This window comes from Pygocentrus nattereri, chromosome 19 (genome assembly GCF_015220715.1).
Source record: "Pygocentrus nattereri isolate fPygNat1 chromosome 19, fPygNat1.pri, whole genome shotgun sequence".
Lineage (NCBI taxonomy): Eukaryota > Metazoa > Chordata > Actinopteri > Characiformes > Serrasalmidae > Pygocentrus > Pygocentrus nattereri.
In genome coordinates, this window is record NC_051229.1 from 33,551,003 (window position 1) to 33,563,740 (window position 12,738).

Genomic DNA, 12,738 nt, shown 5'->3' on the forward strand with positions numbered 1-12,738 from the left:
AAGAAGCTCATTCCAAAACATTCCAGATATGACCATCCAACATCAGCACCTGACTTCACTAATGCTCAAGGCTGAATGCAATCAAATCCTCACAGCAATGTTCTAACATTTCACTGCAGCAAATGGGAACAAACGCTATTAATACCCTTGATCTCGGAAGAAATGCTGGAGGAGCAAGTGTCTACAAAACAGTGCAATTCTACTGCGAAGATTTGATAAGTTGGAGTGAGCACTGACTCAGTGCTCTGCTCTGATCAGAGACCAGCTTAATGAGTCGCACTACTGAGATACACTATCTAATGATGTCATTAGAAAAGAAAGAGAGAAAACACAACCACAGAACTTCATTTTGATCTTGTTAACGTGAGTAGAAGCGGGTTAAAAGTGTCAGAGTCGCCTTTATTGTAAAAAGCCCTTTCAGAGGACCATCACTTTACAACACACACACACTCACACACTCACTCACAAAGTGCTAATCAGGTTACACTGAAGCGTGATAAACAATATGTACAAACACATTAAGCTTACAAATGGCGCCATTAAAAACAGACAAATGACATCAGCAGTGGCTGATTGTATACTGGTTGTAATCATCCTCTCTGGCTCCATGATTCATTTAATTTTCTCACTCTACCACATACTCACCTAGACTTCCATTAAAAAGATCAAAATCCCCTGTAATATTAATAGTAGGGATTTGATACATCAAGATGAATACAAACAGATTTTTTCGTTATATGACAGCTTGATTATTTTGCAGTTGCATATCTAAGAAAGCTCCTGTGTGTTGGTGAATCTCCTCATGCTGTCTCTGTTAGCAGAATGGGATGTTTAAGCAATAGAAGCCGAGAGGGAGCGTGTTATTATGAAATAACATCACGGCTGTGATGATCTACTGCAACCAGATGTTATTTCACGATATCACACCCTCTCGTATTCAATAACACACGACCTCAAGTTGCTTTTATACAACAGTTAAATAAATGAAGTAAGAAATTAATAAACTGGTCTGTGAACGTGGAATTTAATGTTTTAATGTTCGCAGTTCCTTCCGATAAATTATAGTTCCTTAACAAGCAGCTCGTTGCTACATCAGGGTAACGAGCTCCGCCCACTCGCTGCACAGCCAGCAGTTCGCTCTCCAGCTCCACACAGATCGACTGACCATTTGGGAATTTAGTCTAGTGTCATCTTCAGAGTCCGACTACATCGGCTGTCGGGCAAATGTGTCCATTTTCTGTTTGTGGCAAAGTAAGAAGTAAAAACGTTCAAATAGCTTGAGCGTCTCCTACAGCTGTCAAAGACCTTGCTTAGCGTCTCAGTGGAGTGATAGTGTTTGTGAAAAACCTGTGATGTTATGGTGAAATAACAGCACAGTTAGAACCTTCTTAACCAACCAGCTTGCGTGGCTGGAACTGTTGTATAATACCCAGCTTCTGATTCAAGCCACATTAGCTCAAAGTAAACTTCCTCGACATCACTACTGAAATAATTTACCATCGTGACATCATATTATGTTCGGTGTTAAAAGAAAAATTAGACTTAATGTGCAGGTTTCACTGCGTTAAAGTTGTAAAAACTACTCAGTGTGGGGGGATTTGGTCTTCCAACAAATCAGAGTGCAGGATGTTTAACAATATAAAATGGAAAGAAACAAACAATACATTTTAAAATTCCAACAAAATTTGATGGTTCTTATGTATAATTATGGATATATCAATAAGAAACAATCAGAGCTCTGATTACTAGCTATCGATGTGTTCGTTTTTAATAACCCTTTGTAGTATAGACTGACATATAAACTAGATGTGCAATTTTCTTCATTCATATTCATTTCTTCATTATCCATTTATAGTAATTTCCTGTCAAATGATCTAGCTCCACTTTTTAAATGTGAGCCATTCTGGACATTACATTTAGTTTTAACTTCATTCTTGAAGTTATACAGTTTCCTCAATCGCTGTGAATTCTTTTCATTCGTTTTATTTTTTGAGTTTCCTACAAAATATTTGAAAGCTATGAGGCTGTAAAGTATTAGTGTCATGTTGGAACCATTGTATGCATTTATCTGCAGCAACACATATTTTGTACCATTGGAAGCAGTGATTCCAAACAAATGGCAGTACAAGTGGAGTCATCATGTGTCCACTGAGTGCTAGACATGAAGGAAAGGTTGGGTTATTGGCTGTGGAGGTAATGTAATGTCAAGAGACCCATTAGAAGAACCTCATAAATCTGGACCCATTCTAGGTCCACGTGTGTGTGTGTGTGTGTGTGTGTGTGTGTGTGTGTGTGTGTGTGTGTGTGTGTGTGTGTGTGTGTGTGTGTGTGTGTGTGTGTGTGTGCGTGTGCGTGTGTGTGCGCGTGCGTGTGCGTGCATGCTGACCTGCCGGTAAGTGCCCTCCATGAGTGTATCCAGGTTCTGCAGTGGGGCGGGGGTCTTGTCTTTGAAGCGGGTCAGTAGGCGGCGCTGGATGGCTCTGAACTGGACGGCTCTCTCTGACAGCAGGTCCTGATACTTCTGTGCATTCACTCGCAGCTGCAAACAATTCCACAACATTATGAAAACGCTCTGTATTTAGATTATTCAGTCTAATCTGAAGCTCGAGTTTGGAAGCAACTAGATCTGGATATGGTTAAAACATTTTCAATCTCAAAACCATCACTAATACCTTAAATATGATACTGATGCCGGAGCTTTTTTCAAAACCTTCTATTAAACTACATGCATCTGGAATGTGATTTAGACAGCCAATCAGCAGTCTAGATTTTGGAACAAGCATGCTTATTGGTCTACTGGTGTTGATGAGCCTTAGAAACGAAATATTCAAATTTGGTATTGATACCCAGTAGAAACTTTTTCAAGGGATAACAAAAATATAATTTTATTCAAACAGAAGGGTTTTACTAAATGTATGCAGTAATAATATGTGCAGTGCATAAAACATGAATCTAATTATTAGATGTGTTGAGTTTAGCACCCAGTGATACTACATCATTTTAGTGCCTCTAATCAGATTCACTGGCATTAAGATGCTCCTAATGCTTCAACTCCATAAGGTGTGATACAAAAGTTGAATAAATCAAAAACTCAAGTATTGGTTGGTATTAATTTCTGTATTTCATCTTTTTAAAAGCCACAAAACTGTAGCCTAAACTGTATATAAACTATAATAAATTTAATCAGCAATAAAAGCAAAAAAGGAGCTATTTTGACTTTTTCATCGACTGTTTTCTGTTAATAATGCCATATAATGTCATTTCTGGCTGCTGCTTTGTGTTTATTAGATACATAAAGATGACAATCTAACAAACTCAAAAATGAAGAGTTTTTTTTAAATTTAGTTTAGTTTAGTTTAGAGTTTGCCACAGAGTCGTACCAAGCAAGAAAATACATCAACAGGAATAGAATTCACAGATCAATATTGATATGGAGCGCTTACCAGTCTGAATTTGTAATGAAAAACGTATTAAATTGGAGGAGAATGCAAAATATAGGCATTTTCACTAGTGCTATCAGACTTTTGGTCCCTACTGAACGCATGTGTGTGGGAGTGGGAATAACATTTCACCTCAAAGTGGTGGTCCACGGTCTCAAAGTACTCCGCCAGTGGGATAGGGCCGGAGAAACTGTTGCGGAAATCTTTGACACCGAGTTTGGCAAAATGCCGGTCAAAACGCTGCACCAGTTCCTTGGCAACCAGCCAGATATCCTCAAAGCTCTCACTCTGGATCCTGTAACGCTCTGCAGGACGGCCACATAAACACACACAAACACACACACACAATCCTATCATCCTTTGCTCTCCACAGCACCTGTAATTAGCTCCTGACAATGTACAGCAGATCACAGAACACACTCTCCTGATGGATATGTGTGTGTGTGTGTGTGTGTGTGTGTGTGTGTGTGTGTGTGTGTGTGTGTGTGTTCACTCACGGGATGTTTTGGAGGCCAGGACGGTGACTCTGGAGCCAGCGATGAACTGGAAGGCCAGAGCGTTACCCTCCTTATCCTCAGCCTTAGCCACAAACTCTTACACAGGGAAAGGAGACAGAAAAACGAGGAATGGAGAGAAGGCAGAATAAGAGAAAATTTAAAATGTGAAGAAGTGAATAAAAACAGAAAGCAGTGATTAGTCAACTCTGTTTGACCTGTATTACACTGAAACTGGACAAAAACATAATATTTGATGTTTTACTTTATGAACTTCATGGTTTCTTGTAAATATATGCTCATTCCAAAATTGATGCCTGCAACGCATTCCAAAAAATGGGGAGGAGGGGAGCATCTTTACCACTGTTACATCACCTTTCCTTTTATCAACAGTACCTGTTTAAGGACAGAAAAAACAAGCTGACCCAGTCGCCCCCCCCACTCCCCGACTTTGAACTAAACCAAACAACAAGTGCACAAATAAATGGAAGCTGTACTGTCGTATGTACAAGATTGGGAGCCTCTGGATAAATGACATGTTTGATTTTCTAAGCAAAAAGAAGTGAACACATTCTCTGCAAAGAACACACTTATGTACATTTTAATGCGCAATTACTGTTTATTTACTGTATTTAATATACTGGGGGAAAATAAAACATTGGATTGTGGCCTGTGCACAAGATATATTTTACATTTATTATTATAGGTTTTATTTTTTTTAAGCTGCACAAGAAAACAAATAGCAAATCAATAGAAAATGTACAGAATAAAGCAAGCCAATAAATGACATAATAACAAAAAAAGCATACAGATGGGAGTATGACTATTAGCAGAACTGAAAAATAATTATCACCATGTTAAATACCAACTAATAACTCAACCCCTTAAAATCCCAGGCGTATTATATCCCAAGGCTCAAAATGCAGTAACAATGCAAACTGTCTTAAGATTAAGAAACCTTTATTAGTCCCATAATTTCACCTCCACATTTAACCCATCTGTGCAGTGAAACACTACATGCACATTGGTGAATGCACACACAGTAGGGGGCAGTGAGCACACTTGCCTGGGGTGGTGGGCAGCCCTATCCACAGTGCTCAGGGAGCAGTTGGGGGTTAGGCGTCTTGCTCAAGGGCATTTCAGTCACGTACTGTCACAGGGCTGGTTCCCTAACCTCCAGCCCATGACTGCCCCCAAGATACTCTTGGGTTTTGAGGTGTGTGACAGAAGTTTGGCCATTTAAAGGGTTCATCAGTTGAGCAACTGAGTTTAACTGAGTAAATGTGACAGACCTTAAGAAATTAACGAAATAAACAGCACAGCACACAAACTGCATCAATATATTTAAATGATTTCAAGGTGCCATCCTGAAGGTGGCAAAAAAGTGGTATATCATATTTATCATATTACTAAATAAATGAAATGAGTTGGCTGAGTGAGAGAAGGCTACAACTGATTGCCGACTTACCAAGGACAGTATAATAATAACAATAATAATATTCCTTTCTCTTTCCATTTCTCTCTATCTCTCTCACACACAGAGTCTGACAGCGACAGGTAGACGGGTGTCTGCGGCCGCCGTCTCTCAGGCCGTCCCGCTGTGTGGCAGGAGGGATGTCAGACAGAGATAGAGACGCTTATCTCTCCACAGGACGCCAGCCAAGGTGAACCTAGCACAATGGCGGTGCTTCTTATCTTCCTGCCCCCCCGTGCTCGGCCGCTGCTTTTATCTCAGGGAAAAAGGGTCCGCACAGCCTGCTGTCTGCCATCCCAGCACTCCCTACAATACCCCCTTCAATACCCCCTCACCACAAACTGATAACCTGTCACAGTCAGCTGATAAAGAGGGGGAGACAACAGCAATGGCCTCCTGTCAACAAAGTAGCATGAAAGATGTGTTTACAGAGGGCTTATGGGAAAGTAGTTAACTACTTAAATATATGGAGTTTTTAAACACTGTGTCCACTCACTGTCCACTCTATTAGACACAACTGCGCTATTGGTTCACCCTGTAGATGTAAGATAGCTCATCTCTTGCTGTACAGTATGAGCTAACCATCCTCTAGTCCTTTATCAGTGGTTACAGGACGCTGTTGGCTGGATATTTTTGGTTGGTGGACTATGCTCAGTCCAGCAGTGACACTGAGGTGTTTAAAAACTCCAGCAGCACTGCTATGTCTGATCCACTCAGACCAGCACAACACACACTAACACACCACCACCACCACATAAGTGTTACTGCAGTGCTGAGAATGATCAACCATCCAAGTTGTACCTACTCTGTGAGGGTCCATGGGGTTCCTACAAAGTGCTACAAAGTGCACCTATATAGTAAGTGGACCTGATAAAATGGACAATGAGCGCAGAAACAAGGAGGTGGTCATAACAGTATGCCTGACCTGTGTATGTTGGTGTCTGAATTACTTCTTCTGTTCTGCACTGGCCCTACTTAGCTAAAAACTGGCATGTTTGTAGACAAAATTCAAGATTTAGTTAATTTAGCTAGGAAATATATTTCCTCCCTTTTTATAGATAACAGTAGCCATGCAGCCTAATAATCCGATAACAATACAACTAACAGCTTAACCGGAATAGACTAGTCTGATTGAGGCCTTTCAGAATACAATTCCTATCTGACTGAACGAAGTGGGTAATCCTGTAAATAATTAATTAAATAGAGGAATAATAACCATGCAAACGCCTGTATCCGATTACATTCCCATTCGAGCCCTCCTGCTACCCACTTCAGACCAGCTGCCCATGCCCCAGCTGCCACCACCTGCCTTGGACTAGCTGCCCACCCTACACTGATGTTCTCATAGACTCCTAGTTATTCCTAATACCAATATTACTGTTGTAAAAAGCGCTATACAAATAAATTTGATTTGATTTTGATTAGCAAAAGCCTGTAACGTTCAACACATCAGAGCAGAAACTGGTCCGCAGAGGAGATGAAGTTTATGTTCTGATCTTTAAAAGATGGCGGTGGGATGGACGTCCAGCTTATGTGTCTCAGAACGCGACGCCTTCCTCTCTGCCTTTAATAAGAACATGTAAAGTACATGTTCCTGAGTCTGACATCATTTTAAAGTAATTAAAAACATAAGCACTGCTCACTGCTGCTCATCTCACTCTGACTGGACTCACGTGATGCTCGTTGTCATAGCAATGTCTACACTAAGTGGTTCTCTACGCATGCGCATATTTTTGAATCTGATTACTTGTAATGAGCATGTAAACAATGATTTCGATTAGATTACTGAGTAGAGTGAATACAAACACCTCAGTCTTCATCTATAATCGGATTGGCAAAAATCTTTGTATGTAAATACAACCAGTGTGTCATACAATGTCAGAAACCACATAAACAAGTCTCTTTGAGATTACTTAACAAGCCAACATAGTTATAAAGCAAATATGATTTTCATAATGCATACGGGTACTCCCTTAGACTTGTAGCTCTGGTTTAAAAAAAAAAAAAAAAAGCACCATGTTTTGGCTGGTGGATTATATTTAGGATAGAGGGAAATTATATATGAATGGTTGGTCAAACTATGACTTTAACAATGCTTTGGTTTATTATATGGTAACTGAAGGGCATCTGTAACAATCACTATGTAAGTTTATATATACACTCACTGGCCACTTTATTAAGTACAGTTCAGTTGCTAGTTAACACAAATAGCTAATCAGCCAATCACACGGCCGCAACTCAATGCAATTAGGCATGTAGAGGTGGTCAAGACAACTTGCTGAAGTGCAGACCGAGCATCAGAACGGGGAAGAAAGGGGATTTAAGTGGCTTTCAACGTGGCGAGGTTGTTGGTGCCAGACGGGCTGGTCTGAGTATTTCAGAAACTGCTGATCTACTGGGATTTTCACACACAACCATCTCTAGGGTTTACAGAGAACGGTCCAAAAAAGAGGAAATATCCAGTGAGTGGCAGTTGTGTGGACAAAAATGCCTTGTTAATGTGAGAGGTCAGAGGAGAATGGGCAGACTGGTTCGAGGTGATAGAAAGGCAACAGTAACTCAAATAACCAAAACCAAAATCTCTGAGGAACGTTTCCAACACCTTGTTGAAAGTACGTCACAAAGAATTAAGGCAGTTCTGAAGGCAAAAGGGGGTCCAACCTTTTACTAGCAAGGTGTACCTAATAAAGTGGCCAGTGAGTGTATACAGTACTGTGCAAAACTTTTTTCTGGACAGTATGAAATTATTGGCTCTGGAAAACAATAATGTTAAAATAAACTGAGATAAAACATGAGTACTACAAGTGGCGACTGTGTGTGTGTGCCGGTGTCCCCAACCATTTTCAAACCTCTCCACAAGGAAAGTTACTTTCTACTACATTAAAGATGAATTCCACTGACTTTTTAAAGTTTTCCATGATTAACTAGTTAAGCTGTAAACAAAGTCATTGAGTGGTTTAATGTGCTGCAGTCTAGATAAACTGGCTCAGAGTGGTAGTGATTGGAAGAATTTAATGCTTCTAAAAGCTACATTACTTCAAGTTATCAAACAAAATGGTTAAGAATTTCCTGCCGGATGTCTGAGATATAGCTTTAGGCTTTGACCTACAATGTATTTTTAAAACACATTCATGGCGGAGGGGTACAAGGGGGGTTTCCAGATTTAGTACTGTTTTACCATCATTAACATTACAACTAAAAACTCAGAAGACGTGTAGGTTCACTAATCATTTTGCATGGTAGGTAAAGTGTCTTTATTTGTGTTGTAGACATTCCACAGTCACCACCACTGCAATGAAAATGCTTACATCTCATTAACTGAAGTCTACAGACATTTTGAAAAATCTGTGATGTTCCCTTTAAAACATTTGCACATATTCTAAAGTTATCACTATTATGAAGTGTTTACTGTCAAAAACACTCAAATGGTTTGAACAATTTGCTTAGACTTTTAAACAGTCTTGCATGTATAAAAACAGACCAACATGTCCATGAATAATAACTCTCAAGACTCAACTCAGCATTTGAAAACCATATCATAAATAGTCAATAAATAATGCAATTTGGCTTGTGTACTAGGTGACTTAACGCTGCTCCAGGCAGCGGCATTACGCCCTCTGTGTGTCAGTGTGGAGTTTCCGTGGAGGATGTGGCCCAGATGGCTGTTTAGATTTCATGGCCACTTGGCTGTGACCGTGTGGATGTCAAAACTGAAGCCGTTTCCTCCCACAGAGCCGCTGCTCCAGCACTGACGACAGACGCCACTCGCCTGCCACTACAACACTAAACACACACCTCATCCTGCAATTCTCCACGCACGATTCCAGCTCAAAAGAACAGTTCAACAAAAAAATCTAATTTACAGGTTCCCCTTACTTCGAATGTAGCCGATCAGCCAAGACATGCTCAGCGAGTTCAGTGTACAGGCGAAACTCAGGCCTCAAGATCTGCTTACACCAATGTAACATACTTTTGTCCATTTGTATAGGAACAGTAGGTCAGTGTCAGACAACAGCCTAATAAAAATTACTTAAAGTAATTACATAATTAAATAATTAGCTCCCACTTTATATTTAGTGTCTTTAATAACTGTGTAGTTACATGTGAACAACCTATGCAACAACAACGTAACTACTAATGATTTAGTCAGTGTTACAGATGGATTATAGAAGCAACTTCAGTTCTGGCTCATGTAATTGCACAAGTGTATCTTAATAGTAGTATCAGCCTATTCTCTCTCATGTAATTACACAAGGGTAATAACATAATTGTAATTACATTTGTAATCAGACTGGAACAGCAGTTTTTCCGGAAGTTTTTTTCAGCAGTAAAAGGAAGTTTCTAATAACTTACATTAATACTTCACTTACACTGTATCTGCCAGCTTTCCTAACATTTAGCCAGCATTTATGTTGCTAGTGCTGTGACACTGTAACCAGTTTCAGCTTTAAACCAGTCTGTAATGTGACAGAACAGCAGACGTCCCCTTACCTTAACATGTAACTTTGACTTTGATTATTAAATGTTTTGCACTATATTACCTCCAAAGCAACATATATATATATATATATATATATATATATTACCCACATAATAACTACACAGTAACTGTCAACTTCTTTTATAGTGTACCTCCACACTATAAGCTCCTGTGTAGAAGACACACATGTGTAACACAGGCTTCTGTAATCCATCTATAACACTGACTAAATCATCAGTAGTTACAGTGTTGTTGCATGTCTTATTCATGTGTAACTACACAGCTATTAGAGAGATTTAATATAAAGTGGGACTAATAATTACAATGTAAATAAAGTAACAGAGTGGTTTGGTGTGAAATGCTTTGTTCTAGAGAAACTTTGTCAGAGTTGTTCTCAGTGAAGGTGATGGGAACCAGGCGTCTGAAGTCTTTAATATTTTTATATTTAAGGCTCCGGCAAAACCCAGTGACCCAGAAGGATAAGCAGCTTAGATAACGTGTGTTGGTGTGTCTTAAACATATTTTTGAAAAAATAATTCATGGTGGAGGGGTGTTATAAAGCAACCTAGCTGACAAACAAAATGGATTTCTTTCAGATCTACCACTATTTCACCATTATCAGCATTTTACATAAAAACTCAAAATATATGTGTTGGTTCACTGGTAATTATGTATGGTAAAAAAAAAAACAGCTAAATTTGTGCTGCAGACTTTCTGACCTCTGGTCTCTATCAACACCACTGTAAAGAAATCTGAGTCGTTAAGCTTCTAATAATGCAACATTTCCAACCAAACCACTCTACTTTCTTAATGTTTGAGCAATTGCCATATATGGAAATTGTGAAAGATTGGTGGAATTCCCCTTTCACAACTTGCCATCAATTGACACAACTGATGAAGACTGTATGATGATTTGGAGATGTTAGAAAAAAGTTGTTGTACCGGTAGAAATTTGTTTCCCAAGGTTATAAATATTCTGCTTGATAGTTTTATTTCATTGGTTTGGTAGTAGGGAAGTAGCGCTGGTACCTGGGAAGACCTCGTTGAGGTTGACCGGAGGTTTGTTGGTATCCACAGTGATTTTGTACTTGCTGTTCTTGGAGGCTGAGGTTGGGCAGCACACCAGGCGTAGAGGCAGCACAAACTTGCACTGAGCCACTCGTGGAACTCCTGGCAACAAAGGCACAGAACAGGTCTTTACAAACAAGCTGACAAAGTAAAGAGTGAAAAGTTCAGTAAAAGTTACAGTTCAGTGAGAAATTTACAGTTTTACCTTTACTGAAAATGTAAATATGTCTGAGGTTTGTTTCTATAGTTTTCCACTAGCTTTAGCATTATGCAAACTGCATGCCTAAATCATTACACTTGCCTCAAGCTACACTTAGTTGTCTGATGTAATAGTAACACTGGCTTATGTTTGCGTATGACTTTCTGGCTTTCTGTCAGCATATGACTTACTTAGCATATTTTTTGTGCAAAAATCAGAGATAATGCTTTATTTATCAAACTTTCCAGTCAAAAAAGAACAGTTGTGAACAGTGGAAGGATGGACAGAAACATCTGTGGATGTTTTCAGATCTGAAGCAGCTTGAATTTCTCCTCTCAAAGATGAAAGCTTTAAGTGCTGTTTATCTGATGGGGGACAGATTTGGTGGTCTACCAGGTCTTGCAGGTGGTTGTCAGAAGTCCCATTTTCCAGTTCAGGAAACTCCTGTTTTTTTCATTTATTTGCCTTTGACATTGTCCTTCCTTGTGCAAGTGGATTATGTTTTATCTAATCTCTCCTGAAAACGAAGAATTGTATTTAGCGGATATTTTACTAGACATCAAATAAATGAAAGGTGTTCTCTGACTTTTGCACGGTACTGTCCGTTTTCATTGCTTGCCATATTTGCCTTGTAGCACCAGTGAAAAGCTAAAGAATCTCCTGGCCAAATGTCTTGGCTGATTGACTATATTTCGGGGCGGGGGCGGGTGATATAAATTTGCCTTTTCTTGCTGATCTATCATGATGTATATATAGTGATCGGCTGGCTCAAGCGGATGGAACAGGGGAAAAATCAGGAGCTCAACATTCACCTTCAACCCTAAAACGTCCCCGAATGTTCCTCTGCTCTCTGGTAGACCTACCCAGACTCATCAAATAGCACGTTATAGAAAAAGACAACAAACATCCCACATCTCCACCCTTCAATAATGTCCCAGGCACTGACCAATTAGAGGTTCCTGAAAGACCTCCAGCCCAGATTACCAGTTGAACGTGGCAACCGCTTTGGGCTGATTCTCAGCTCAATACGAAAGCCCTGGCTGGAGAAAACCCAGAACGTTAGCTGCTACTCCAGTTAGCGCTACGCTAATCCCTTCCTGTTATGTCTGGCCAGGTAACTGGAGCCACTGGCCGCCAGGCTCAACTCATGTCACTTTCACTAAGATAACAGCGCAGGAACAAAACCCCCTGAGGATGTGTGGGGCCACCCAATCTGTCTGGACTGACCAGAGAACAGCTGGAGTGCTGGGACACTAGCTTAAAGCCACATGCTGTGCTATTTTCCTTCACTGATCCGCCAGCAGTCCTGGCGAAGCACCAAGCTGAAGAGAGCTGGAGAAACTGACTCATACTTTACCTCACCTTCTGGGCTATCTTCTCATGGAGAACTGAACTGGAACCAAGCCTTATCACTGCTTGGACTGATCTAAGGACAGCAACAATAGACTTCACTGACCCTCTCCTATAAATCCCTGGAAGAATAAGCTCACTTCAAAGCTGTCTCTGCATAATCTAGATTCATAGCGATGAAGTAAAATGAACACATTTAAGTGAGCGCTGTTAAAGTGAGCATGAAAAAAGAT

At 40.0% G+C, this 12,738-nt stretch overlaps 1 protein-coding gene across 1 annotated transcript in view; it reads right to left on the bottom strand.

Annotated features, from left to right (window-relative positions):
* bbs9 (Bardet-Biedl syndrome 9) overlaps positions 1 to 12,738 on the bottom strand; it is a 160,187-nt gene that overhangs the window by 63,905 nt on the left and 83,544 nt on the right. Inside the window, exons 16-19 of the mRNA XM_017725761.2 lie at positions 10,918 to 11,058; positions 3,938 to 4,033; positions 3,573 to 3,745; positions 2,387 to 2,539 (exon numbers count right to left, since the gene is read on the bottom strand). Coding sequence (XP_017581250.2) covers positions 2,387 to 2,539; positions 3,573 to 3,745; positions 3,938 to 4,033; positions 10,918 to 11,058 — 563 coding nt within the window. The remainder of the gene's footprint in view (positions 1 to 2,386; positions 2,540 to 3,572; positions 3,746 to 3,937; positions 4,034 to 10,917; positions 11,059 to 12,738) is intronic.